This window comes from Camelus bactrianus, chromosome 17 (assembly GCF_048773025.1).
Source record: "Camelus bactrianus isolate YW-2024 breed Bactrian camel chromosome 17, ASM4877302v1, whole genome shotgun sequence".
In the NCBI taxonomy this organism is placed as follows: domain Eukaryota; kingdom Metazoa; phylum Chordata; class Mammalia; order Artiodactyla; family Camelidae; genus Camelus; species Camelus bactrianus.
Genome location: NC_133555.1, coordinates 2669854 through 2696373, shown reverse-complemented (window position 1 = coordinate 2696373; position 26520 = coordinate 2669854). Strand labels below are relative to the sequence as shown.

The 26520-nt window shown below is 57.1% G+C and overlaps 1 protein-coding gene across 1 annotated transcript in view; it reads left to right on the top strand.

The window, feature by feature from the left end:
- WNT7A (Wnt family member 7A) overlaps window positions 1-24186 on the top strand; it is a 59898-nt gene extending 35712 nt beyond the window's left edge. The window contains exon 4 of the mRNA XM_010953114.3: window positions 21907-24186. Coding sequence (XP_010951416.3) covers window positions 21907-22386 — 480 coding nt within the window. The 3' untranslated portion in view covers window positions 22387-24186. The remainder of the gene's footprint in view (window positions 1-21906) is intronic.
- The last annotated feature ends 2334 nt before the right edge of the window (window positions 24187-26520 follow it).

Sequence of the window (26520 nt, the reverse complement as noted above, 5' to 3'; positions counted from 1 at the left end):
CCACTTCCTGTCCCCTTTCATGTTTCTTTTCCTACTTTGCACTTATGACCACCTGACGTGACATTGGTAACTTGCCAAATGATCCCATTGTGTTTGCTGTAGGAGACTTCTGTGCACTCAGTACAGGCTCAGAGGGAAGGTTCCTTCTCACCTTGACTCGAGAGTCTGTGTCTTCCATATTTGTTCCAATGGGCCAGTGGTAAATAGAGATTTAACTTCTAAATACCTGTGTAGCCCTTATCTCACTCCAGGCACTATACTAAGTATCTCACGTATGTCAACGCATAAATTCTCGTAAGAACCTAGTCAACTGAGTAGTATTAGGTCCCTTTTACAAATGAGGCCACCAAGGCACAGAGAGGTTCACTAACTCATCCAAGGTCACAGAGATGAAAAACAGAGAGGCAGGATCTGAATACAGGCAGTGTGGCTCCAGCGTCTCTATTCTTGCTACAATTCTCTTTTGTGCATTCCTTCACCCACTCATTCATGAAATACTTGTGCCTTCTTTGTGTCCGGTGCAAGATTTTAGAGGCCAAAAGGTGACTAAAGAGTGGTCCCTGTGATCAGGGCGCAGTCTAGTAGGAAATGCAACACAAGTAACTAAGGGGGGAGGAAAAATACATCCACTCAGCAAACATTCCCTGACCCCGGCTATATCTCAGCCCTCTTTCAGGCACTGGAAATCAGAGACAAGTAAGACACAGTTTCTGCTGTTGAAGTGCTTACGTTCTAATAACAGAGGGAAAGGGTGAGTTACTTGGTGTAATCATGAGAGTGTGAGCTGCATTTGGTAAAGGAGAGGGTAGGGGACTGTGGGACCCTGAGATAGGAGGTCTGACCATCTGGGAGTTGACGTGGACAGGTGGACAGCTGAGTGGTTGGGCTGATAGATATGTGGGTGGTTGGATGGATAGAAAGGTAGATGATAGATTAATAGACAGACAGAATTTAGAAAGTTGTATGGATGGATACACAGATGTATGATTAGATGGGTAGGTTTTAGAAGATGTTTGGATGGCTGGCTGGCTGGATGGAAGGGTGGATGAATAAATTAACGATTTGATGGATAAATAATAGAAAATGGTTAGATGGATAGATATGTGGGTAGATGGATGGATAGATACTTGGAAGGGTAGATAGCATTTGGAAGAATGGTTGGATGAATGGTTATATGGATGGACAGTTGGAAGGATGGATGGACAGATGGATGAATGGATAGTTGTTTGGAAGGATGCTTGGCTGAATGGATGGGTGAAAAGCTGAGCTCATTGCTCGCAAGTTGGACACGATCCCAGTGAGGTCACCAGACCAGCTGAAAGAAAGGGATGGAAATCCACGCATTCATTCTTTTAACAAATGTTTATCAAGCACCTATGTATGTGCCTGGCACTGTTTTATGCTCTGGGATTAGATGGTACTTGCCTTTATGGAGCTGACATTCCAGAGGGAAAGCAGAGGACAAACAAGCAATCAAATATATGTGGAAGCTACTGTCAGGGAGTAGTAAATGCTGAGATGAAGAAAACAAAGCAGGGTGAGGGGGCACAGATCACAGGAGGGGGCATTTTATATTAGGGAGTCAGGAGAGGCCTCTCTGAGAAGGTGAGTCCCAAACAGGAAGTGAGGAAGTGAACCGTCTGGGGAACAGCATTTGAGACAGAGGGAACAGCAAGCATAAGAGCCTGAGGCAGAGAGGCCAGTGTCTCTCACTGAGTGAGGGAGAGGGAAGGAGGAGAGGAGGTCACAGAGGGGTGTTTTGGAGTCTAGGGTCCAGGGAGGGGGAGATGGGCAGGTCACTTCCTGGGCCCTGTGAGGAGTGCGGGTTTGGCTGTGTCTCCAAAAACCAACCGCTGACTTTGAACCTGGCTGACTTGCATTTGCAAGGGCACCACCCTCCCTGCTCGCCTCTGTGGGCTCCCAGCCCCGCTCCCGCCTGGCCAGTTCGCCGTTGGGAGGCTGTCAGCATTCTGATCCCAGCTCCCAGCTCCCAGAGGTTCACAGCTCACCCGTGAAACGGGCCCTGGGTGACGGGTGGCCCCTCTGAGTGATTTACTTGCTCACCACTTCTATATTTAGTGCCATTTCATGCCTGGGGCCAAGTTTTCGGAGAGAAAACGGAGGAGGAATTTAGGAGGAGTTAGTGAAGTTGCTTTTTTTTTTTTTTTTTTAAACACATAGATCCATTTCCCAGTTGTTTTCTGAGATTATTTCCCAGCCTTTAAACAGTTACAGGAGGCCAGCTGGCAGTGTATTCCGGGACGCTGCTCATCTCTGAGAGGGCCTCGTCCCCGCCCAGCTGCCCTTCTCTCTTGAAGGTTTGTGTTTGCTTCCCGGGGAGAGCGAGCTGGGCTGAAAGGACGCCACAGGCCGAGTGTGTGGCTCAGGGGCCAAGGTATCAGTTACTTTATATTTCACAGAACACGGCTGGACTTCAAGCCGCTTGTTCTCGCTTACCCTGAAGCGGGACCCCGCAGACCTCCGGCCCAGGCGTCTGGCATCCGCAGGGCGTCTCAGGTTTTAAGGTGCACACGAATCACCTGAGGAGTGTGTGAAAATGCAGCTTCTGGTTCTGTAGGCCTGGGGTGGGGCCCGAGAGTCTGCATTTCCAGCCAGCCCCCAGGTGATGCCCTGGGACGACTCCTGGAGCCCAAGGACTTGGACCTGTGCTGTCCAGCAGAAATTACTATGAGCCACATGCATAATTTCAGCTTTTCTAGTAGCCACATCCAAAAGGCAAAAAGGGTGACACTAAACTTAGTATCTTTTACTTAATCTAATGTGTCTAGAACATTGTCTGGATGTACAATATGAAATACAACATTGTAATCAATATGAAAATACAGAGAGTTTACATTCTTTTTCCCCACGAGCCTTTGATGTCTGGCAGTGGTTCTTCTTATACTTAGAGCACATCTCCCTTCAGATCAGCCCCAGTTCAAGAGCTCATGTGGCCAGTGGCGGCCCTTTGGGACAGTGCAGATCTCTCCGGCTTGAATACCTCTGGGGATGGGGAGCTCACTCCCTTTTGGGGGTGTTCACTCCGTCCCCATAGCCTCTAGGCTGGGAGTTGGCGTCCAGGCCAGCTGGGAAGAGCCAGCTTCCCTCCTGGGTCCCCCAGCAGGTTGGCATCCTCTGCAGAGACAGTCCTCTGCACAGACGTGGAGGTGCCCTCTGTGCAGTGGGCACCTCAGGTGCTCTGCTCCAGTGATGGTTTCTGTGCTTGGTGTTTTTAGCCCCCAGTCTGCTTGTTGAAGAACCAGGATCAGGGAGCTAAGTGATGTTCCTGGGCCACTCAGCCGGGAGGCAGCAGAGCTGGGACTCCAGTCAGGACATTGAGACCTCTTCTTCCCTCGGCTGTAAGAGGCTCCAGCTCCTTCAGGTGCCCACCCTCTAGGCCCATGTGCAGGCGGAGCCTCAGAGCTGGCAGAGAGCGAGGCTGGACATCAGAAGCCCCACGGCCCTGGGGCTCAGCCCCTGTGGCAGCTCCTCGTGGCCACAGAGCAGTAAGGAATCAGCTCTTCTAGCGTGCCCACCCCTCCGCCCTGAAGGAAACGGCCCTTCAGAGATAACTCACAGTGCTTTTCCCAGTCTCCAGCCTGGAAAAACCTAACTCCACTGGGGGCAGGAAGGAGGCTATCACAGGGGAGGCGTCCCTGCGCCCATGTCCTCTGGCCAGGCTGCAGGGCAGCAGGGAACCGCGGGCTGGGCCAGCCCACCCTCCTGGACACCAGCACAGAGGGAGCTTCTGCTCTGGGATGGGGAGTTCAAAGGGCTTCTGTGATACCTGGCCACCGGGGCAGGGCCTTGCTGGGGTCAGGGCGGTTCACCTGGGGTGGCCAGGGGCACTAGGGGTGTTCAGCCAGCAGGCCCTGCCTCCTGGGCTCTGGAGCATCTGATGTCCCCATCCCAGAGCCCCTCCCTGGGGGATTCAGCTTAATCTTCTGGGGACTAAGTCGGGCCTCTTCTACCAGAGCCCACTGTGAAGGAAATGGCCATCCAGGCTCCTGAGCCACGGTGAATTCACTCACTCGTTAATTCACTCACTCATTCATTCATTCAGCAAATGCTTGCTGAACATAGCCTCCTCTAGATCCTCCAGAGCAAGACAGATGAGGAACCAGAGGAAGGAGGTCACAGGCAGAGGGAACAGCAGACGCAGAGGCTCTGAGGCAGATGTGGGCTTGGAGTCGTTCAGAAAGACCTGACATTAGCTGTGCCCAGAGGGGGCTCACGGAGTCGCACAATTACCGTCACCATCAGTTCTAGAACTTTTTCATCACCCCAGAAGGAAACCCCGTGGCTATCAGCAGTCACTCCCCTTCCCCCTGGGCCCCAGGCAGCCATTAATCTGCTTTCTGTCTCTATGGATTTACCTGTTCTGGACATTTTGTGCAAATAGAATTACACAATCTCTGACCTTAGGTGTCCGGCTTTTTTCACTGAGCATCACGTTTTCAAGGTCCAGCCCTGTTGGGGCGCTTGTCGGCACCTCACTCCTTTTTATGGCTGAAAAATATTCCACTGCATCGGATGGACCACACTGGGTTTATCTGTTCATCCACCGATGGACGTTTGGGTTGTTTCGCCTTTGGGCTGTTGTGAATAGTGCTGCAGTGAACGTCTGTGCACAGGTTTTGTGTGGACGCCTGTTCCTGGTCTGGCTGTTGCACCATCCTTGTGGTCAGGTCCCACATGTGTTTGAAGTCCGTCACTCTCAGGGTTGTCCCTGAAGGAGCCGGGGTCTCCGGGTCAGGAGAGAAGGAGGGTCTGTACAGATGGAGGACCAGCCGTGCGCTGGGTCCTCTGGCTTGGCATCCCCGTGGGGCTGGCCAGGGCCACACAGGTCAGCAGGTGCTGTGGATGCAGGCTTGGCCCCCGTCATCTGGGCAGTTTGTAGCTGATTCTCCACCAAAGCGAGTTCCCAGGGGCCTGCCCCTGGAGAGCGGCACGAGGTCCTCTGGCTTCTCTGTGCCTCCTCCTCCTCACCTGCGGTTCTGCCCGGCCGGGCCTCCTTCCTACTGCTCAGGCCTCCGTTCTGTCCTCCTGAGGAAGCCTGTCCAGGGGCGGGCTGGCCCTCCAGCCTGACCATTGGCTTCCTTCCCATTTCTGGGCTCTCCCTGCTCCCTTCACACTGGCCATCGCCCATGCCATTCCCATCTGCTGGCCTGCTCTTTCCTCCCTGCTGTCCAGCCTGGCCATCCTTGGGTCCTGTCTCAGCCCAGGGGCCACCTCCTCCCCTCCCCACTCCAGTCGGGCTCCCCTGTGCCTGCTCTCAGCCATTCATCCAGGAAATAGTTTCTGAGCACCAGCTGTGTTCTGGATGCCAGTCTAGGTGCTGGGGACACACAGGGAGCAGACAGACTGAGGCCCTGCCCTCGGGCAGTTGGCGTTCTAGTGGGACACAAGAACAACCGAGCAGAGAAAATGTGTGCTATGCCAGATACTGATCTCCGCGGGGAGCAGGACGGACCAGGGCGGGGGTCAGGCAAAGGTGAGATCGGAGCAGAGACACCCAGGAAATGAGGGAGGGTGCCGTGGGTAGAGTGGGAAAGAGTGTTCCAGGCAGAGGCATGGCCAGTGCAAAGGCCCGGAGGCAGAAGCATGCCTGGTGTGTTTGAGGAACAGCAGGGAACCCAGGGTGAATGGAGGAGACAAGGCAAAGAGGCAGCAGGGACGATGTGGGGTGGATGGAGAGAGAACGGTGTAACAGCCCCACGGACCCAGCCCCCAGCCCCAGCATTTGGCCAGCAGCCAGCAGCACTATCCCAGTCTCCACCCCAAGCTGCCCCAAACTGGACTGTGTGTGGCAAACCCCAGGCAGCTTGTTATTTCATGCACTGTGTATTTCTCATCAGTGAGGATTTTAAAAACACAACAATGGCACAGTTATTATTCAGAGCAACATGAACAATTCCTCTGTGCTGCGTAACACCCCACCTGACTCAGACTCTCCCATTGTCTTAGAAACACTTTCCAGTCGGGCTGTGGGAGGGGACTGCTGGGGGCTGAGACCGCAGGAGGGGCCGGGACGCACTTCCCTCCAGAGCTGTCCTGGTGGAGGCTGGCGTCCGCCTCGGGCCGTGTGGCAGTCATGGGCATGGCCACCTCCCCCACAGAGCATAAGTTTCAGGACAGCGGCCCTCGCCTCCTTCTGCCCCCTGGCCACCAACCTCAGGGCGGGCTGGAGACAAGGGTTAAGTTAACACGTGGTAGAAGAGTGAATGAGTGAGGGAGGGAGTGAATGTCACGGCCAGTTCACTGATGCGTCAAAAGTTGGGAGGCATGTGTGACTGAACCACTATGAAATCTACACCAGAAATTAACACAGCATTGTAACCCTACCAGGCTTCAGTTTGAAAAAGAAAAAAAAAAAACCCTCAAAAAACAGACAAAAGAAGTTGGGAGGAAGGTGTGCTGGAGGGCTTGCCCCGCTCCCGCCGGCCTTGCGGGCCCTCAGCTGTGGCTGGGGTCCCTGACTGCGTCACTCAGGGCTGCGGGCAGACCCCGTCTGAGGCCGCCCGGCGGTGAGTCCGGCAGCCGTTGCCCAGTGGGTCTCCTGTGTTCCACCTCTACCAGGGGCGGCCACGGTGAGCAGGTGAGCCCCGTGGAGGCCGCCCCGGGCCCGGGCTGGCCACACAGGGAGCCCCCGCTGCCTCCACCGTCCGGGCACCCCTGACGGGTGAACGTGAGCATCAGTGTGTGACCCTGTGCGCGGGGCCTTGTGCGTGTGCCGTGTGACCGTGTAAGCAGGTGCTGTTCCGGGGAGAATGGCGTGTGTAGGGAGCGGTGGGGCTGCCGGGAGCATACACGTGTGAGGGGTCTGTGTGTGAGCACATGGGTCGTGTGTGTGTGGCTGCGAGGGAGGGGGCGGTAAGTGTGCCCTCACATGTGACAGCAGGGGTGTGGCGGGGGCGTGGGGACCTAGCAGAGACAAGTCTGGGGGTGAGGGGTGTTTGTCCATGAGACACGGTTTCTGCCAGGCTCCAAAGTTGGCAGAGGCCAGGGTGTGGAGGCCTAGAGAGCCAGGCAAGGGCCTCCGGGCTTCAACCCCAGGACACCAGGGGGCACAGACGGTGTCTGAGCAGTTGTAACCCAGCCAGCACCGATTTCAGAGGGTCCCAGTCGAGGCCAGGAGGCCCCTTGCCCGGGACTGGGGGGCACCCCTTCCCCCGGGGCCCTGGATAGAGACGCGCCTCCCACCGTCGGGGCTGACCCGGCTGCATTCCAGTGGCCCTGGCCTGGGGAACGCAGCTTTGCCCTGCCGTCCTGTCCCCACCCGAGGCAGGCAGGAATACCTGCTTAAAGTCAGGGCATCCAATATGCCTCAAAGAATGCGACCAAGAAGAAAATACTCCAAATGTTTACCAAAAGAAAAAAGAAAGCTCCTTCCCCACCTTTCATCCGAGTTGCCCAGAGGAATACAGCTGTGGCGGCTGAAATGAAGCTTTCTGCTCATGATGGATCGACTTGGGGGGGGGGGGGAGGAAGAGGAGATGGGGGAGGAGCAGGAAGGGAGCAGAAGGAGCAGGGGTGCAGTGTCGGCTGTGCGCTCCCCGCCCACAGCCCCCCCAGGGCAGCGCTCACACCTGTGGTCCGTGTGTGCGTGTGCATGTGCATGTGGTGGGGTCCAGGCTGCCTGCCCGCTGAGTTCCTGTCTCAGATCACCATCCTTGGAAAGGGCCCCTGACCTGGCAATCTGCATGCAGAGCCTCTCGCCTGCACCTGTGGGGAGGTGAGGGAGGGAAGCTGGGCTATGACGCAGCGGCAGCAGAAGCTCTGGCTGGTCCCAGAGAAGCCCTGGGGCTGGAATGGCCCCGTAGACTTGTCCCTGGTGGAGGCAGGGAGATCCGGCCTTGGTCCCCAGCATCAGCCAGCCAGTGGAGAGGGCACGACCTCGGGGGAGGCGGCCCCCTGGACCTCAGCAGCCAACACTCGGGCAGCTGGGCAGTGAGTGCTTGGTCCCGGAGGAGGACCTGGGTGGGCCCCATGGTGTCCACTACAACACCCAGCCCTGTGGCCGAGGCCTGCGGGAGCGCGGCTATGCCGGCACACCCGCCTACCTTCTGCTCAGCGGCTTCCCTTAGCCCTGGGGCCAGACTGCCTGTTCCAGTGCCGGTCCCTGCGCTTCCTAACTGTGGCCCCCGGTGCCTCTGCGCCCTCACCTGGAACCTGGGGACAGTGGAGGTAAATCTCCTCCTAGGGACGCCGTGCGGATTCAGTGGGTTGCTGTCTGTCAGGCACTTGGAACGCCGGCTGATGCTGCCAGTGGCTTTACTGGAGTTGGGCATGGTTCCTGCCCTCGTGGGGCTCACGGTCTGGCAGGAGGGACGGGTGTTCAAACAGGAGGTTGTAACGCGGGGCCGCTTGCACACGGGGCCCACGTGGGGCTCCGTCGGAGATGTTCCTGTCCCCACTCTTGTCCCACTCAAGTATGTCACACAGTGCCATCAATGACTTAACAACCAGAATAATCCAGCTGCCTTTCCCGAGAGCCCGCATCGGCGGGCACCGTGCCTTGGGTCATCGCGGCCTGACGCTGCCTCCCTGGGCTGCGTTCTGTTGGACAGGAGACAGAGCCAAGGCCGTGGCTTCCCTGACTGGTGCCCACCTCTCCCAGGTGGCCCGCTGCCTCGGGGGTTTTGGAGAAAGTTCGGGAACCAGGTCTCCTGCTGGGAGAGGGTGGCTGGGGTCAGAGAGTGGGAGAACGTGCCAGTGGTGGCAAGGATGGGGAAGGAGGCTGCAGGGACCGGAGCGGATGGTGTGAGGGCAGATGGTCTTGGGGGTTCCTCCCGACGCCCTGGGCTCCCATGCAGGCGGCAGCAGTGTCAGGAGCTGGAGGGCGGCGGGCGGGGGTACCACAGGGGTACCACAGGGAAGGTGACAGACGAGTGGGCCCGGGCAGGAGCCGGGGTGAAGGGCCGCAGCTGCTTCTGCGGGGCCACTGGGCACTCACGATGACCTCTTTGGGAAATGGTCACTCCCTCGTGTCTCTGCGCTGCTGCGCCACCCAGAGGTTGACTCCTGCCCCCGTGACTCTGGGAGAATGTGCCCCTGTTTTCTTTCTTGGAGATGATCCTCTGGCACCTTCCTGGTCCAGGCTGGGTAAACAGGGCCCAGAGAAGGAAAGGGACTTGCCAGCTGCCACACAGCCATGTACAGGCAGAACCAGGACCTTTGATGCTCCTTCCGCTCCACAACCCTGTCCCTCACCTGCCCTTCCAGCCCTACGCCAGCTCAGCCCAGCACTGACTGCAAGAAAAGGGAAAACTCACAGGTTAGGGGCCCGTGACGGGCTACGTACTGCACCAGGCCCTCCTAGGAGGGAGGACCGCCCTCCTATGTCCCGCCATTCCTTTTGAGGAAAGACTTGCTCCAACTTCACAAGGAGTGGATCGTTGAAGATGCATTTGGTCCCAAGTAACAGGTATTTTATTAGATGCGACTTCAATGATAGGAGGTGGCTTTTTCTTACAAAAGTCTGGACATAGTTTCTTTCAGAGGCTTGACAGTCTCTGAGTCCAGGCTGCTCCCATGCTCCCACTTGCTGCTGTCCCCTCATCAGCCTCTGCTTCTCTTGCCTTTTGGTCACAAGATGGCTGCCTGCGCTCCAGGAGTCACACTCTCACACCACAGCATCCAAGGAGAGACAAGAAGTCGTGCTCTCTGGCCTCTTTTTATCAGGTGGTGCCCTGAGGTTAGAGGCAGGCAAGCTGTGATAGGGACTAGGCGGGCCAGACAGGGGGTGTGCCCTGTTCCCTTTCCCTTTGGCCGCCTCTGCCGTCACCAGCATGGAGTGGCCAGAGGTAGGATTTGACCCGGGTTGTTGGGCTACCTGGCCCTGACACTGGTGCCCCCTCCCCTGCTTCAGGCTGCCTTTTGTCACAACGTGCGGCCATACTGAGACTGGTGCTGATTGCCTGGGTCCCTGCTCATCACCTGGGACACAGACGGTCCAGAACTGACCTCTCCCTGCGAGGAGCCAGGATGGCCAGCAGTGGAGGGGATCAGATGGACAGAGGCAGCAGATGCCCAGCTGGCCCGGAGCTGCGGCCTCCCGCCTCGAGGGCCTGGCCTCCCCAAGGCCCTCTGATCTGCTCCCTGCTGTGACTTAACACCCACAGACTGAGGATTGGCTGCTGGGTTTACCTAAAGCATCTCACTGCACAGATCAAAGGCCCCCTGTGCCCGCTGGGACACTTTAATCTGTAAGAGAAACCCAACTCAAGCCGGCTTAAAAACAAAGGGAATTCGTTAGCTCATGGACCCAAATGGTGCTGGGGTAATGAGCGCAGCGCCAGCCTGACCCAGGAGCTGAGTCCGCACACCCCGCACCCCATGTCTCAGCTCTGCATTGTTAGTCAGACTCGCCTGCCCGTCCACAGCTCCGGCCTTCACACCCCTCCCCGTCACATCGTCACATCGGTGGGAAATAACCAACAGTTCTTGTCTCCCGTTTGCACCGAATCCTCAGGACTCACTCTGATTGGCCCTGACTTGCGTGAGTCACAGCCCGTCCTTAGCAATGCCTAGTGGGGACTGGGAGCGACAACCAGTGAGATCGCTACTTTAGTGTCCGTGGCTGGGGAAGGCCTCACTGGGGAGTCAGGGGTTACAGGGCTCAAAGGCCCCACCGCGCTGGCTGTAAAACGGGGCGTGGGGGGAGGGGGCCAAGAGTGGGCCAGGGGGGAGAGGTCCGTGCTAGAGGAGCCCTGCTGGGGCTGGGTGGGGCAGGGGCAGCGCACCCTGAGGGAGAGGTGGCGTCGGTGGAGGCCCTCGAAGGGCTGGGCTGGGCGTGGGCAGAGGTGCACTCCCAGAGGCGGGGCCGATCGCCGTGCGGTGGGGAAACCCTCCAGGCCTGTGCTGGGGGCGTTATGTCCTCCCGGGGGCAGCGAAAGGGAGCAGCAAGGGAGCAGCGGAGTTCCACCCTGGCACAGGGCTTTGGATTTTAAAGCCGAGACGCCTCTCGGTGCTGGGGAGGCGGCAGAGGCTCCTGGCTGCAGGAGCACTGTGGGGCACGGATGTGTGGGAGCTGGGGGTCACTGTCTGGCCTCCCCCCCGCCAGAACCCCTTCCTTCTCCAGGAGGCCCACCCCCAGACCCCCTGGGCAGCCCTGAGAGCCGGGACAGCCCCGGAGGCCAGCTCCGACAGTATCTGTGCAGCGTGATGAATCAGGAGTTTTCCGGAGCCAAGTTTCTCCTAAGGCCCCTCCTAGGACTGAGAACCCCGCCCTGGTAATTCTGGGCTCTGGGCAGCACCTGGTACATTGTTGGCACTTCCTGGGGGACCTGTCAGAAATTGATAGATTTTTCTCCCTCCAGTGGTGCGGAAAATCCTTCCTACTGCTCCAGACAGGTTTGGGGCTGGGCTGGGGGACAGAGAAGCCGACTGAGAGCAGCCCTACCCTACCTGGTGCAGGAACCCCCACTGCAGACCCCAGCTGCTGCACCCACGCCCTCCCAGGAAGGGGAGCTCACACCTCCCGGCAGCCCCTCCAGCACTGGTCAGCCCGTGGGGATGCTGGCCTCTCGGAGAGCTGGGATCTGCTGCCTGTGACTCCCCTCTCGGTCCTGTCCTCTAGACAGACGCACAGTCCCTCCCACTCAGCCTGCCCCAGGACAGGCCTGCAGAGTGTAAGGGGGCAACGACCAGGGCCGCAGCAACTGCCTTCTCTACACTGAGCAGCTCCAGCTCCTTCAGCCTGGGCTCTCCTGCCCCCTTCTCTCCACGTGCTCTCTGGTTCCATCCGTCTGCTGGGGTGGAGTCCAGTTCTGAAAATCAGAGCAAGACCATCTCCTCCCATATCATGAGCGCTAGACTCAGTTAATCTGGCCTCAGATGGTTGGCTTTTTAGCAGCTTCTTTGCTCATAGTGAGCTAGTGGTCATCTAAAGCTTTCATCTTTCTCCATCTCCCATCTTCTGCAATCATTTTCTTTTTAATACCCCAAATTATAGGTATTTGTCCCACTTTTGGCTGGTTTCAACCACCTGTTTCATTTAGTCTCTGGAAGTGACTGAATCCTGACTGGGATTACCCCTGTGGACACCCGTGCTGACTAGGGCCAGATTTCAGTGGCACCAAAAGACCCTTTTGCTCCCCAGAGGCCCCTCTTCCTGGCCACTCAGCGTGCCTGGAATGTCCTCATGATGCCCTCAGCTCCTGCACTTCCTCAAGCCTGGCCCCTCTCCTGGTTCCCTGTCTTTGTGCGCAGCCTCCATACCCATCAGAGGCCCGTGAGTCCCCCCGCGGTCCTCCCCCACCGAGTACACCCTCTTCCCTCCCCTGCCACTGCCTTCCTCCGAGACACCATCCTCTCTGGCCTGGGTGATGGGGCAGCTTCCCTCCAGATCTCCATCTAGCCACTCTGACTCTCTGACATAATTTCCACTCTCTCTGGAATGATCTTTCAAGGTGTCAGTCATACCACGTCACTCCCCTGCACAAAAGCCCCTTCATGGCACTTCTCAGCTCACGGAAAATCCAGATACCTTCCTGACCTGAGCGTCTGGCCCTGCTGCCTCCCAGATCCAACTCCCTCTCACAGTGCCCCAGCTACACCTGTCTCCTCCCTCCTCTCCTGGGCAGGCACATCCCTCCCATCTCCCTCCTCTCCTGGTGGGGGGGGGTGGACTACATCCCTCCCACCTCCCTCCTCTCCTGGTGGTGGTGGGGGGGTGGACTACATCCCTCCCACCTCCCTTGTCTCCAGGATGGACCGCATCCCTCCTACCTCTGGGCCTTGGCACGTGCTGTTCCCTGGTGTGCACTGGCTGTCCCCCAGTTAGGGAAGTTTGGCTGATTCTAAGGTATCCTTGCCTTGTCGGGGAAGGCTTCCTGGAGCTGCACACAGAGCAGCTCCTCCTGGGTCGCATTTTCTTCGCGCTCTGTTTCACTCTTTGCAGCACTCACCCACTTAGATTTAGGGGGAGCGTTCATTCCCTGGCTGCTTCTGGCGTGGGTCTGCAGGCTCAGAAGGCGGGGACAGCATCTGCTTGCATCACGGTCCTCCCAGGGCCTCCCCAGCAGGGGTGATGCCCGCAGCACACAGTAGGTGCTCAGTGCAAAGTGAGTGAGTGAAAGGCACAGGGCAGCAGGCACACTAGGTCCTTCTTTCCTCTTGCACCTGGCCAGCACCTGCTCCAGGCCAGGCGCTCGGCCCGAGGCTGGGAGGTGGAGGGGCAGTCCTAGCCCCAGCCCCCGAGGAGTGTCACAGGTGGGCTTCTCTGGGAGCAGAGGCTTTCTGGTCCAAGCTGTTCACTAGTGGCCGGTGAAGGGAGAGGCAGGGAGCAGGTCGGGGCAGAAGTGGGGCTATGATGCCGGCCCCGCAAAGCCTCGGTGGGGGCTGTGGGGCAGGTACTGCCCATCAGAGTGGCCGGACCGTGACCCCTGCCCCTCACGGTCCCAGCTGCAGGCAGGGTTGCAGGTATCTGTGGCCGGGCCAGAGCCCTGGGGATCTGGCAGCTGGAGGCTGTGTGCTGAAGAGGGCCCCTATCACTTACAAGCCCCAGTGTTAGAGATTAGAGATTTGCAAGCTGATTGTTAAACCATTAGTAGCTTAAAACTGGCTGTGGTGGGAGCATTTTTATCCCACAGGAATTGGCAAACACTGCAAAACAGGGCTTTTTTCCTGTTTGATACCCTGTTTACCAGCACATGTAGCTGTGAGGGGGGGGTTTGAGTGGTCTATCTCCACGACCACCCACCACAGAGAGCTGCTAGCCCGATGGGGATGCTGACAGGTTAGACGGTCAACACGGGGACAAGGTGAGAAGCGCCCAGCAGCCCAGGACGCCCAGGGAGACCCGAAGGGGCTCAGTGACTGCCCTGGCAATCCGGGAAGGCTTTGCGGAGGAGCTGACTTTCTCCTCTGACGCGGCAGAGCAGGCGAGTGGCACAAAGGGCCACCCTAAGAAAAGCAAGGCCCTTGGTGCCGGCCACCCTCCCTGGAGGCGGCTGCTACTACCCGTGCCTCATGTCTTCTTCCAGAGATGGTGCTCCAGGCTCTTGGGGACACGCACGTGCAGGTCTCTTCTCTCTCGCACCAACGAGCCCACGTTCTGCGTTCTTTCCTGCACCTCTGTTTTCTCCACCACGTACCGCACTGGAAAGGACAGGGCCGCCTCGTTCTCTCTGGCAGCTGCAGGACACTCCAGTTTAAGGCGCACTGTGATTTGCAGAACCAGTCCCCATTGCTGGACCTTTACATTCTTTCAGCCTTTTGGTGTTTCAGATACTGCCTCAGTGAGGCTGTCATTTTGCACATGCAGGAGCCTCCCTAGAGGGCACATATTCTGCGGTGGAATTGTTGGGTCGAGCTTCTGTAATGGCAGTAAAGATCGGCCTTCCAGATAAGGACCAGCAGGTGCCGAGCCCAGAGATGGACGAGGAGAAAAGAGCTAAGGCTGGGAGTCAAGAGGCGGGGCTCGTCCTTGGTTATGCCCTGAGGACTATGTGTCATGCTGGGGTCGAGGCCAGGACCCCAGGCACACTCCAGCTGGGAAATTCAGTAGAGTTTCATCGGAAACTGCAGGCCAACAACAGATGAATAGGTGGATAGAGGGTGGCATGGCCCTACAATGGAATATTATTCAGCCATAAAAAGGAGGAAAGTGCTGACACACACTGCACCCTGATGAGCTCTGAAAGCATTATGTGGAGGAAGCAGACGGGACACACAAAAAGCCGCATACTGTACGAGTGCATTTATATGAAATGGCCGGAATAGGCAAATCTGTAAAGACAGAAAGTAGATTAGTGGTTGCCGGGGGTGGAGAGGAAGGGAGAAATGGGGGGTGACTACTGATGGCCACGGGGGCTCATTCAGGGTGATGAGGAATGTCCTAAAATTAGATGGTGGTGATGGTTACACAACTCAGCATGTACTCAAAACCACTGAATCGTAATTGTTAAGCAAGTGAATCATACGGTGTGTGCATTATACTGCAATAGAGCTGCTTAAAAAAGAGAGATTGCTGGGGTGTGGGTACAGCTCAGTGGTAGAGCACATGTTTAGCATCCACAAGGTCCTGGGTTCAACCCCCTGTACCTCCATTTTCTTAAAAAAACAGAAAAAAAATTTTTTAAAAAGCCCTCCCCAAAACCAGATTGCTACTAAGTACAGAGAACAGGATTAAAGGAACCCAGGGGGTGGTGCAGCTCCCTGGGGCTGGCAACAGCGGGGCCATCACTCCTCAGGCCTGAAGGACCAGGAGGTCGAGCTGCTAGCATCTCAGGGGACTGAACAGGAAGGCCGTCGGAGCAGGAGCTGTGACCTTTGATAGGGGAACACAGCCACCCTGTGGGCCAGGGGGGAGGAGCAGGAGGAATAACTACCAGGACTTCACTCCTGCCCTCGGGGCCCCTCCAGTCCCTCCCACCTGGAAGGGCTGCACTCAAACCATCCCACGGCCAGTGTGCCCTGGGCCAAACCACTTACCCATAGGAATCATCGGGGGACTAGAGCCAGCTCATGGGGGCGCAGCACAGTCAAGCTGCCTGGGGCAGGGAGCTGGACGGGAAGAGTGGGGAGTGGTCTGGAGAGACGCACAGAGGGGATCCGGCCCCCTCTGTGGTCTTGGTTATTAAATCCCTTTGTTTCTCTGAGCCTCAGTTTCCTCACCTGTGAAATGGGATGGAAATGCCCATCTCTCAGCAGGTGCAGGACACTCAGATGCTGCAGAGGTCTGAGAACACTCTGGGTAAAGAGCAGGGTGGATACAAGGTCAGGATTCTCGGAGAGCCAGAGGCAGCCTTGGAAATCATTTAGCTCAAACCCTGAAGTTCACAGTGGGGAGACACAGGCCCAGCGAGGACACCGAGCCAGCAGCAGGGACAGCCAAGTCTCAGCTCCAGAGACAGTCCCTCCTTACAGCTTCTCTCCTGGGATTTTTTTTAAAAATATACTATTGTTTCATGGCAATTTTAGGTTCACAGAAAAGCTGAGCAGAGGGTACAGAGATTTCCCATATACCCCTGTCCTCACATACATGTCTCCCTGCACCAGAGAGAGCGGTGCATTTGTTACAGCCTCTGTGAGGTCTTTTTAAAATCATAAATCCTGCTCCTGGCCGCCACTGGCTTCCCTGTCCACACACAATAAAATCCCATCTCCTGGCCCAAGGAGACAGGGTGACTAAATGCCATGTGGTGGCCTGGATGGGGTCCTGGAACAGAAAAAGGACATAAGGTATCAACCAGGGGAATCTGAATGAAGTATGGACTTCAGTTAATAATAATAAATTCACGTGGCCTCATTAAATCATTTCCACACTTGTGTAAGACGTTAGTCCTAGGCAAAGCTGGATACAGGAGGTGTGGGAACTCTGCACTCGTCACAATTTTTCTATAAATATATAACTTTTAAAGAATAAAGTTCATTTTTAAAAAACTGAGTAAGAAAAACCGTTGCACCTCTTTAGCACGGCCCATAGGCCCCCGTGGGGCGCCCCCCGCCCCGCCCCCACGCAGTCTCAGCGCCTGGGCGGCAGCCTGGTCGCCGCCTGGTCTCCGTCCTGTTCTGCAGAAGCCCCGGGCGCTCTGCCCCGCTTCCTCCAGGTGGAAACGAAAGTGAGAGCGAGTCTGCCACGTGCCGCCGGCCTCCCCCGGGCTCCGCCCTCGCTCTCCAGCCCTACTCCTGTCCCATTTTCATCTCACCTATTCTGTTACTTGAAGCAGGTGCTGGCTCCTCTCCCCGCCACCCCAGGCTCTTTACATGGGTGGCAGCTTCATCTGATTTCCTCTTCCCAGTCCCCAGACCTGCATGGTGCCGGCACACAGTAGGTGCTTAGCACGTGCCCTCAGCTCCTATGAAGGCCAGTCCCTGCCCTGCCTGACCAGAGGAGACAGGTAGGGGAGAGGAGGGAACACAGCCCCCTCGTCGTCACCGGAGGCCCCCGACCGCTGTCAGGTGGGGCGAGAGGTGGAAGGAGAACCAGGCGTGTGCTGGCCCTGCTGAGGCCACGTACCAGGCACCACCTGCCAGACTCGGCCTCACCATCTAGTTCTCATTTGCTTTCCTTTTGCAGGGGGCATCTCCACATCACAGGGTGGTACAACGGCTGAGCCCGAGACCCCGAGAGCCCTGATGGCCCCTCTCCCCTGGGCCCTCTGACATCCCCTCCATCCAGTAGTGCAGGGTGGGTGCCCAGCCAGGCAGGGCCTCGAGGACCCTGAATGTTCAGGCTGGTTGCATGGGCTGGGTGTCCTGGTGATGCAGGAGTGTGATTTGTCCCTGGGCATTTCCTGAGAGCACCTGCCGTGCGCCCGGCAGCTGGGCCGGGGCACGGAATCACGTCCTCTTAGAGCCTGAAAACCTCAACCATTCGACACTGAATCACAACCCAGGCTCTTCAAGTGTAAGGGGAACCCCAGAAGACCCCCTGGGCAGCTCTGACGCTGGGAGCCAGCCTGGCCCCAGGATGGGAGCAGAGGGTGCAGAGAATGCGGCTGTGTCTCACACAGGCTCCCTCTGCTGTTGTCCCTGCCTGGGGAGAGGGCTTGGTGCCCGTCGGGGTGACCAGCCCTGGCCAGGGCAGCCATGATCACGCCCAGCTTAATGCGGACATAATGCGGTCACTGAGGCTCTCAAAATGCAGAGCTTGCAGGGTTAACGGGCTGCGTGTCATCTGATTAGGGACCATACACAAATCCCGCCACAGCCTCAGGCCACGGGTGGCCACAGAGGGCTGGGAGGCCATGTGCAGGCGGCGGCCCCGCCCTGCCCACCCGGCCCTGCCACTGGGGCTGGTGGCTGAGGAAGCATTTGTTGTCACAGACCCACAAATACAATGCACACGTCCTCACTACAACCTACCGGGGACTTAAAAAAGGTTGTCACAGTATAGTTCACACACTGTACGACACACTCATTTAAAGTGCACAGGTCAACACTTTTTAACGTATTTGGTGACATGTTCAACCATCACCATGATCAGTTTACCTCGCAAAGAAGCCTGTAGCATTTGGCGGTCACCCCCTATTTCTCCAGCCTCCTCCCTGCACACTCATCTACCTTCAGTCGCCACTGATCTGCCTGTTCTGGACAATGCATCCAAATGCAGTGGCGCAGTACGCAGTCACTTGTGTCCGGCTTTTCCCCCAAGCATCCTGTTTCCAAGCTCCGTCCACATTGTAGCAGGTGTTGGCACTTTGCTCCTTTTTATGGCTGAATAATATTCCACGGCAGGGATACGCCACATTTTACCTGTTCACCAGCTGATGATGGTCGTTTGGGTTGTTTCCACTTAGCACTTTGTGGCTGTTCTAAAGAATACTGCTGTAAACACTCCTCTGAGTTTTTCACGTGGACGTGTGTTTTCATTTCTCCCGGGTATACACCTGGGAGCAGGCGTGCTGGGTGTCTCGGTATGCCCGAGTGGCTGCAACAAAATGCCCCAGACTGGGTGGCACAGTTCTGGAGGCTAGAAGTCCAAGATGAGGGTGCCAGCACAGTGTGTCCTGGCAGAAGGTGCTCTTCCTGGTCCCGAGCAGGGGCCTCCTCTCTGTGTCTGCACACAGAACAAGGGGCGAGGGGTCTCTCGTGAGGCCCTGATCCCATTCACGAGGGCTTCACCCTCATGATTTGAGAACGCCCCCAAAGGCCCCACCTGATACCACTCTGGAGGTTAGGATTTCAATGTACTGGGGAGTGGGAGACCCAAACATCGAGATCACGATGCTGGGTCACACGGTGACCCCACGTTTAACCCTTTGGGGAACCGCACCATTTCACTTCCCACCAGCTGTGGGTGAGGGTTCCCATTTCTCCACGTCCTCACTAACAGCTCTCATGTCTGGCTCTCTCCCTGTAACCGTCCTAGCGCGTGTGAGGGGCACCGTGGTTCTGATTTGTGTTTCCCTGGCGGCTAATGGTGCTGAGCCTCCTTCCATGTGCTCCTTGGCTCCTGTACCCACTGCATTTTTACAAATTCCAGAACCCCGGGCGCCATCACAGTCCCTCCCCCCTCCCCAGGGACACCCACTGTCCTGGTCCCTGTGACCCTCGTTCCTTACTTGTCATTACACACATCCCCTCCATCTGTGCCCCTAAACAGCACAGTCCAGTTTTGCCGCCGTTGAACTCCAAACACCTGACGTCACTCTGTGGTTCTCTTACCATTGCCTCTTCCCTCCGTGTCTGAGGTTGGCCTCTGTCACCATGGCTGTTCACTGCCGCTGCCCCCGTGTGTCCTGTCCCGCATGCACCTCTGTTGATCCATTTTACTGCAGATGGACAACAGTGCCCAGTTTGGAGCCATCACGGACGCAGCTGTGCACACAAGCCTATGGTTCCCTGGGGCACACACCTTGGACATGGCACGTCCGAGGCCCAGCTCCTTGCACCTTCAGCTCCATCTGGCCCCGGGCAGTGTTCCCGGTGCTCTGCGTCCTTGCCAACACTCAGTAGTGGCAGAATCAGAACACCCCCGGGCATGTGTGTTGACGTCTCTAACTGCACTAAAATCTCCATCAGCCAGGCCTCAGAGACAGTCCTCAGCCCCCAGCACACAGCACCCTCTGAACCTTGCTCACTCTTCCCCACAGTATTTAGGCCAACGCGAAAAGTGGGCTAGACATCTGGGAACTGTCTCCTCCCTGACGACCAACAGACACCTCTGTTATCCAGGGGGTGCTCGCCCACTACCAGCTGCACGTGTGCAGAGGTCGGATGCAGGTGTCAGAGCTCAGTAAGTGCTCCGTCCCGCAAGGTGTCCTGGAACCAGAGCATTCCGCCAGCCAGGACCCCTGTCCCCAGACGCCCAGGCTGCCTCCGGCATCGCTGCTTGCTTGATCGCAGACACGGGTTGAAACACAGGGACCTTCCCTTCTGCTGAGGATAGTGACCCGGCACTCGTCACCTCCTCCTGCAGCCAAGCATCTGGGGCTGGGAGGACCCTGGACACGGACCCACCCCTGGACACGGGATTCTTACCCTCTCACACGTGTCCCCAGCACCCGCACAGGCCCAGGTCCAGAGGCAGAACTAATGGCTATTTTTTGAATACCTGATTCTGTTCCAGCACCCTAACTTTTGTCAGAAAAGATGGAATTGCATTCACTCTGTTTACTGAAGGCCACTGAGGCCCAGAGAGGGGCTGTGACAACCCCAAGGTCAGCAAGTAAGCAGCCACCAGGCACTTGATTCGCACCCCTCGGCAGTGAGACCCTCGCCTCCGAGCGCCTCACGGACCAGCTCTGGGAGTCAGCCAAGCCTCAGCCTTTGCCCTGTGACATGGGGTCACGGTAGCCCCGGGAGCTACATGAGGCGCGACGTGTGAGAGCGGGGCCCAGGGCGCGCGCGGGGGAGGGCTCGGGGTCCAGGCGCTTCCGCAGTCTTGCACTCAGCCTTTCATCAGACTCAAGGCAGCCTGAGTCTGAGCGAAGGACCACGAAGACGCTCAGGTACCATGACCCACAAAGTGTCCACTAGTACATGAGTGCAGCCACATGCCAGCGCCTGGCACACGGCGGTCAGTCTCTGTTAGGATGAAACCAGGCTGAAGATAATCAGAAAGTAAGAGAAGCTTTAGTCCAAAGGTGCCTCCTTCACTGTATGTACAGTAAGAAAGAGGGAGGGAGGGAAGGAGGGAGGGAGGGAGGGAAAGGAAGGAAGGAAGGAGGAAGGAAGAAAAGGAAGAAGGGAAGGAAAGAGACAAAGATTAAAAAAAAAATCCTGAAAACAATATAAATACCCTGTTCTGTGGGGCAGGCAAATGTTGGCTTCTCCTGCTGCTGGGATGTTCCAAAGCAGGGCCAGCCAGATCCAGCACCTGGACCGTCTCTGGCCCACTGCCCTTCCGTGTGAATAAGGATTAAGTGGAAACCAGTCATTAGTTTTGCCTGCCCTTGAACTTCCTACCAGGGGATCATACAGTACGCTCCATTTCACACCCAGCGTCTTTCTCTCCACGTTGCACCGTGGAGATCCGAGCTCCTTGTGTGTACTCAGAAGCTGACTCGTTCTCGTTTCTGCTCAGACTTCACTGTATGATTGTAGTTAAGCGCTGTCAGCATCTCCATCCTGCCTGCGGGGAAACTGCAGCTCTGTGCTGAAGCTGCCCGAGGGCACACAGCACGTTCCTGTGAGATCTGGGGGTCAAACCTGGGGCCCGAATGCTTTTTATGCTGCTGCCTCTCATGCTTTGATGCTGGAAGCCCAAGAGGTGTTGGGACTCAGAAGAAGGCGCACAGCCGCTAGCCTGGGCGCCAGGGTGGGCTGCATCAGTGTCAGGGCTCCCAGACTCGGGGTCCGCTGCAATCACAGCTCTGGAAAGGCAGAGCTGAGGTCAGGGAGGCAGCAGGGAGCAGTAAGGATTGTGGCAAGTTGAGGGATGCCAACCCGTGGGAGAGGAGGCAGGTGCTGGTACAGCTCCCGGTACTCCTGCCACATGACGGTGCTGGCAGCGGCTGTGGTGAGCCAGACACAGCAGAGCTGCCCTGCTGGCATTTGTGGCCAACTCCTATGCCAGCAGGTGAGCACCCGGCCGCACTGGCTATGAAATAATTTGAATATCGCTCCAGAGTGGCCAGATGCGCTGTTTGACAAAAAAAAACCCTGAAAATCTGTCATTGAACATCTTCTGGTTTTTAAATGTTGGTTCAAAAATGATTTGAAGCCCGTGCAGCACAGAGAGAACCTGTCTGAGGTCTGGACTGGCCTGCACTGATCTACGCACCTGTGCAAGGACCACACGGGGTGGGGAGGCAGGGAGGGAAGGCCCGTCCCGGTGGAAGGCACAGCACGGAGGCGGCAGGTGAGAGGGGTCCGAACCCAGGTCTGGGCTTCCCGCACCAAAAAGAGAAACTAAAGCCAGAGCCGGCCAGGCGGGCAGGGGGTGGGCGGGCTGGGGTCCCCGGGCCGCCGCGGCCAGTGACGTGCACTGTGCTCTCCCCACCCGCCCCGCAGATCCTGGAGGAGAACATGAAGCTGGAGTGCAAGTGCCACGGCGTGTCGGGCTCCTGCACCACCAAGACCTGCTGGACCACGCTGCCTCAGTTCCGGGAGCTGGGCTACGTGCTCAAGGACAAGTACAACGAGGCGGTCCACGTGGAGCCCGTGCGCGCCAGCCGCAACAAGCGGCCCACCTTCCTGAAGATCAAGAAGCCGCTGTCCTACCGCAAGCCCATGGACACAGACTTGGTGTACATCGAGAAGTCGCCCAACTACTGCGAGGAGGACCCGGTGACGGGCAGCGTGGGCACGCAGGGCCGCGCCTGCAACAAGACGGCCCCCCAGGCCAGCGGCTGTGACCTCATGTGCTGCGGCCGCGGTTACAACACCCACCAGTACGCCCGCGTGTGGCAGTGCAACTGCAAGTTCCACTGGTGCTGCTACGTCAAGTGCAACACGTGCAGCGAGCGCACCGAGGTCTACACCTGCAAGTGAGCGGCGGGGCGGGCGCCGAGGACCGCCGCCGCCCAGGCCGCCCTCCCCCGGGAGCCGCAGGAACGCTCCGCTTGTCTTTCCTGCTGTGGGGGCACCTCTCGGGCTTTCCCGCCAGGGCCCCGCGTAGTCCAGGCCACACCGCCCAGGACCCTCCTCGGCCGAAGCAGAGCCTTCATTCCCGCCAGGAACTCTGGACCCCTGGGCCTCATCATAGCAATATTTAACAGTTTATTCTGATAAAAAATAATATTAATTTATTTAATTAAAAAGAACCCTTCCACCTCATCAGGATCCGTTTTCTGCAATCAAAGTGGACCGCTAGCTTTCCTTGCGGGATAAGTTTGTCGCTAGGACGAGGAGCCGAGTAGACCTGTGCGTAACTGCTCTTTCCACAGATATTCCTACTAGCTGATTTGGCAAGTACCCCCTTGCAGCACTAGGTGTTTCAAGTCCCAGAGCAGACATCCGTTATACGTATATAGATATATACACACACACACATATTTTTTTGCTGTTTGCTGCTAATTATTCAGAAATTTAAGCTGGTCCAGAATTGGGGGCGTTTTCCAGAACACGTCCCCCACCCTGTAGTCCTCCCCAGCTCATGCGTCCCCACTAGAAAAGTCCAGTTTGGGATACAGAGAGAGAGGAGAGGGAGCATTAAGACTCCCAGCAGCTTCCACCTTCCGGAAAGTGAGCCACTGGATAAGAGAGAATATTTTGTAAGAGACTATTTTTATATGAATATTTTATTTATATCGAGTCTGCCTGTGTCGTTCCACGGCTTGTGCCACTGCTTAATTCTGGTGCTCCCTTTGGGGTGAGGAGGGGCAAGGCCTGGGTGTGGGGTCAGGCCCCACGAGGACCCTCACATGGCTGAGTTCTTTAGCTCTGATGGCCAAGTGGGCGAAAATGGCCCCGGATGCCTGGCTGCGGTGTCCTTGGTGTTGCCCAGGAAGGAAGCAGCCCCCAGCCTCAGCCTGGTGAGCTCAGACCGGGTGAGTCGGGTCCCCGAGTGGTGACCTCGTGATGAGCCACGTGGTGAGCAGGTTCGTGCCCCTGGCAGTGTGTGACCATCACAGGGACAGGTCATCGCCACTTGGCAGAAGCCAGCTCAGGGAGCCCGCTCACCAGGACACCCTGCCGGTGCTGTGTCCCCGGGGCAGTGAGGTGCAGTCCTCGGGAAGGGGTCCCATGAGCAGCAGGGCCCAGCAAAGCTTCCTGGATGTCACAGTCCCAGGGCAGACTGGCAGAGAGAAGTGTGGACGAGGCCTCTGTTCCAGGTCCACCTTCATCCAGTGCCTCTCAAACTGGAACGCTCTCCTCCAGGAGGCTGTGGATGTTCTAATGTGTGTCCATGTGCATTTCTGTGTGTGTGTGTGCGTGTGTGTGAGACTTTAGGAATCTTCGGGCTTGTCGTGTGACTGCACCTTCAAGCACTTCTGGGTGCTGGCATGCGTCTGTTCCCGGTGCCCCTGCGTGTGCCTGTCTGTGTCTCTCTCTCCACGGGCCTGGGAGATTCAGGGTGGTGTGTGCCTGTGCCTCTGCTGGTCCCGGGTGTCTCTGCTTGTGGGTGAGGGCTTGTGGTGTGAGGCAGCCTGCAGGGACCTTTGGCGATTGTGTTAAGCCACCAAGAGATGGCACCTCTGAACTCTGTGCCCACGGACGCTGATGAACTCAGATACCTCTGAGATCACAGCCCATGGCCCCATGCACTGGGAGCCCCTCAGTGTCTAGGCTGTGTCAGCACTGGGCCTGGATCACAGCATGGACAAATAAAATGGCTGGACGGTTGGTTGACCTCTTCCCTTGGACCATTTTTTTCTTCTTTACTTGGGTGCCAGGACGAGTAGGCTTGTAAAGGGATGAGTGGATGGGTGGATGGATGGATGGATGGATAAGTGAATGGGTGGATGGAAAGATAATGGATGGGGGGGCTGGTGGGTGGGCCAGTGGGTGGGTAGATGGATGGATAAGGAGGGATGGGTGGATGGAGAGATGGATAGATAATGGATGGGTGGGTCAGTGGATGGGTGGATGGGCAGGTGGATGGATAGGGGAGGAGAAAACACGCAGAAGTTTCTTGAAGCTCCCATGTCACAGTTTATCTCTGCCTTGGAACACCTACAGTGTCTTCCCAATCACGCAGTCCTGGTAAGTCCTGGTCTCATGTCACCTGAGGATGGGGGAGGTTCTGACCAGATTCCCCAGATGATCATTTAACGTTAATTCCGTGACATGGTATCAGATGTCACCCCATGTCCTCCCTTACCACCCAGGTGAGGAGTGGGCCTCCACAGGGCAGCCGGGCTGTGAGAAGAATGGTCGGGCTGGCTGCAGCCTTCACAGGGCTGCTTAGCAAATGGTCGGTTCCCAAGCCTGGGGGCTGCCCTCCCTCTGAGCGCCCAGCTCAGCTGTGCTCTGAGCCCCAGTTTCTTCATCTGCAAAGCGGGGGTCATAATCCCTACCCCACAGGGCTGTGTAGGGTCCTTCCTCCTGGTACTGACTGCCAGGCTCTTTGAGTTACAGAGAGATGGACCAATGCTAAATATTAATATTATTAATTATTACTATTCCTATTATTACTGTTCTCCCGAGAACAATGAGATTCCTCAGACACGGCTTGCGGTAATAAATATTCAGCTCTGTGTTGGGCAAAGGTATTTTCCCCCTCTTTGATTTATTTCTAAAGTGGTTTTTCAACAAAACTGACATTAAAAAGGCCAAAATCATAACAGGCTGAATCAAAAGATCAGAGAGCCCAGGACTATGGAGCCGAAAGCACAGAAGCCAGGGCCCAGGTGTAAGGAAACCTCGGAAAGCGAGCCACTCAGTCAAGCCCGTCGTGGGAATGTGGGAACGTGGGCTGCCCCGTGGCCAGACCTCCTGGTTTTTCAAGAGGCGCTGAACATTTGGATTTTTAAAGTAAAATATCCCACTTTTTCTGCACGTTGACAAACACCGTGAGGAAGGAGCAAAACACAACTCAAGCTGAACTTGGCCTTGGTGCCAGCGGCGTGCGGCCTCAGACCTGGACTGAATCTCTCATTTTAATGAAAGATAGAGAAACCGAGGCCCAGAGAGCGGCAGGGCTGCACACCAGGCCACACAGCAAGGCCAGCGGAGGGATGGCCCTGGCCAGGACGTGCGCCTCCTGGGGAAGCCCTTCCGCAGCCCCAGAGGCAGCAGAGCAGTTCGGAGGGGGCTTGGGAGGGATGACGTTCCTGACTGTTGTGCAGACATGTGTGTGCACACACTCACACGCCCTCTGGACTAAGTGTAAAAGTAGCTCAGGGCTCCCCAGGCCAGGCCCTGTATCTCCCCAAAGGCCCCTCAGGGATGGGCCTGGCACACGGCCCAGGGAACCCCGAGTCCACCCACACTCCCTGCCCCACGCCCTCCACTCAAGGGAACCCCTCAGGAGAACTGGGGCACGAGAGTCCTGGGGCGGAGTTTTTCTCCACCACCTGAGGCGGAGCCACCTCCTGCCACCTTCAGGCAAGCTTGTGACGTGTTTCCCGAGCCCCAAGGAGGACGCCATTCCCAGGGAAGAGACGTGACTGCTTCAAGGCCCCGCCACCAGGAAGTGAGGGTGTGGTCAGGGATGTCCCACGTCAGTCATGGCATCTGGTCCTGAGCCTCCCACCACCTCAAAGGAGGCTGAAGGAAGGTGGAACGGATTCAGGTATGGACCACACTGGGTGCCCACGCCAGACACTGGGTGCCGTCAACTGCTCCGTCCACCTTCCTGGGCGCACCCCACAGGTCACCGAGCCCTGACACTCCCCGGGCACCCCGCAGCCTGCCCGTCCTCCTCACCGACGCCAGCCACCATCATCTCTCCCCTGGAAGGATGTCACCGCCTCCTCCCAGGTCTCTGCCTCCACTTATGCGCCATCAAGCCAGCCTGGGGCCACCACACGCAGTCACAGCCCTGCCTTCACTCTCGTCCTGAGCTGCTGGAATTAGAGCCACATACCCTTCGTGGTGCGCCAGGGCTGCCGTCCAGCCAAAACTAGGGAGACACAGGGACTTACCCAGATAGGCACAGGCTTCATGACCAGGGCCCTTGGCCTGCTCACAAAAGTGTATCAGTTAGCTATTGCTGAGGAATAAAACACCCCAAAACTCAAG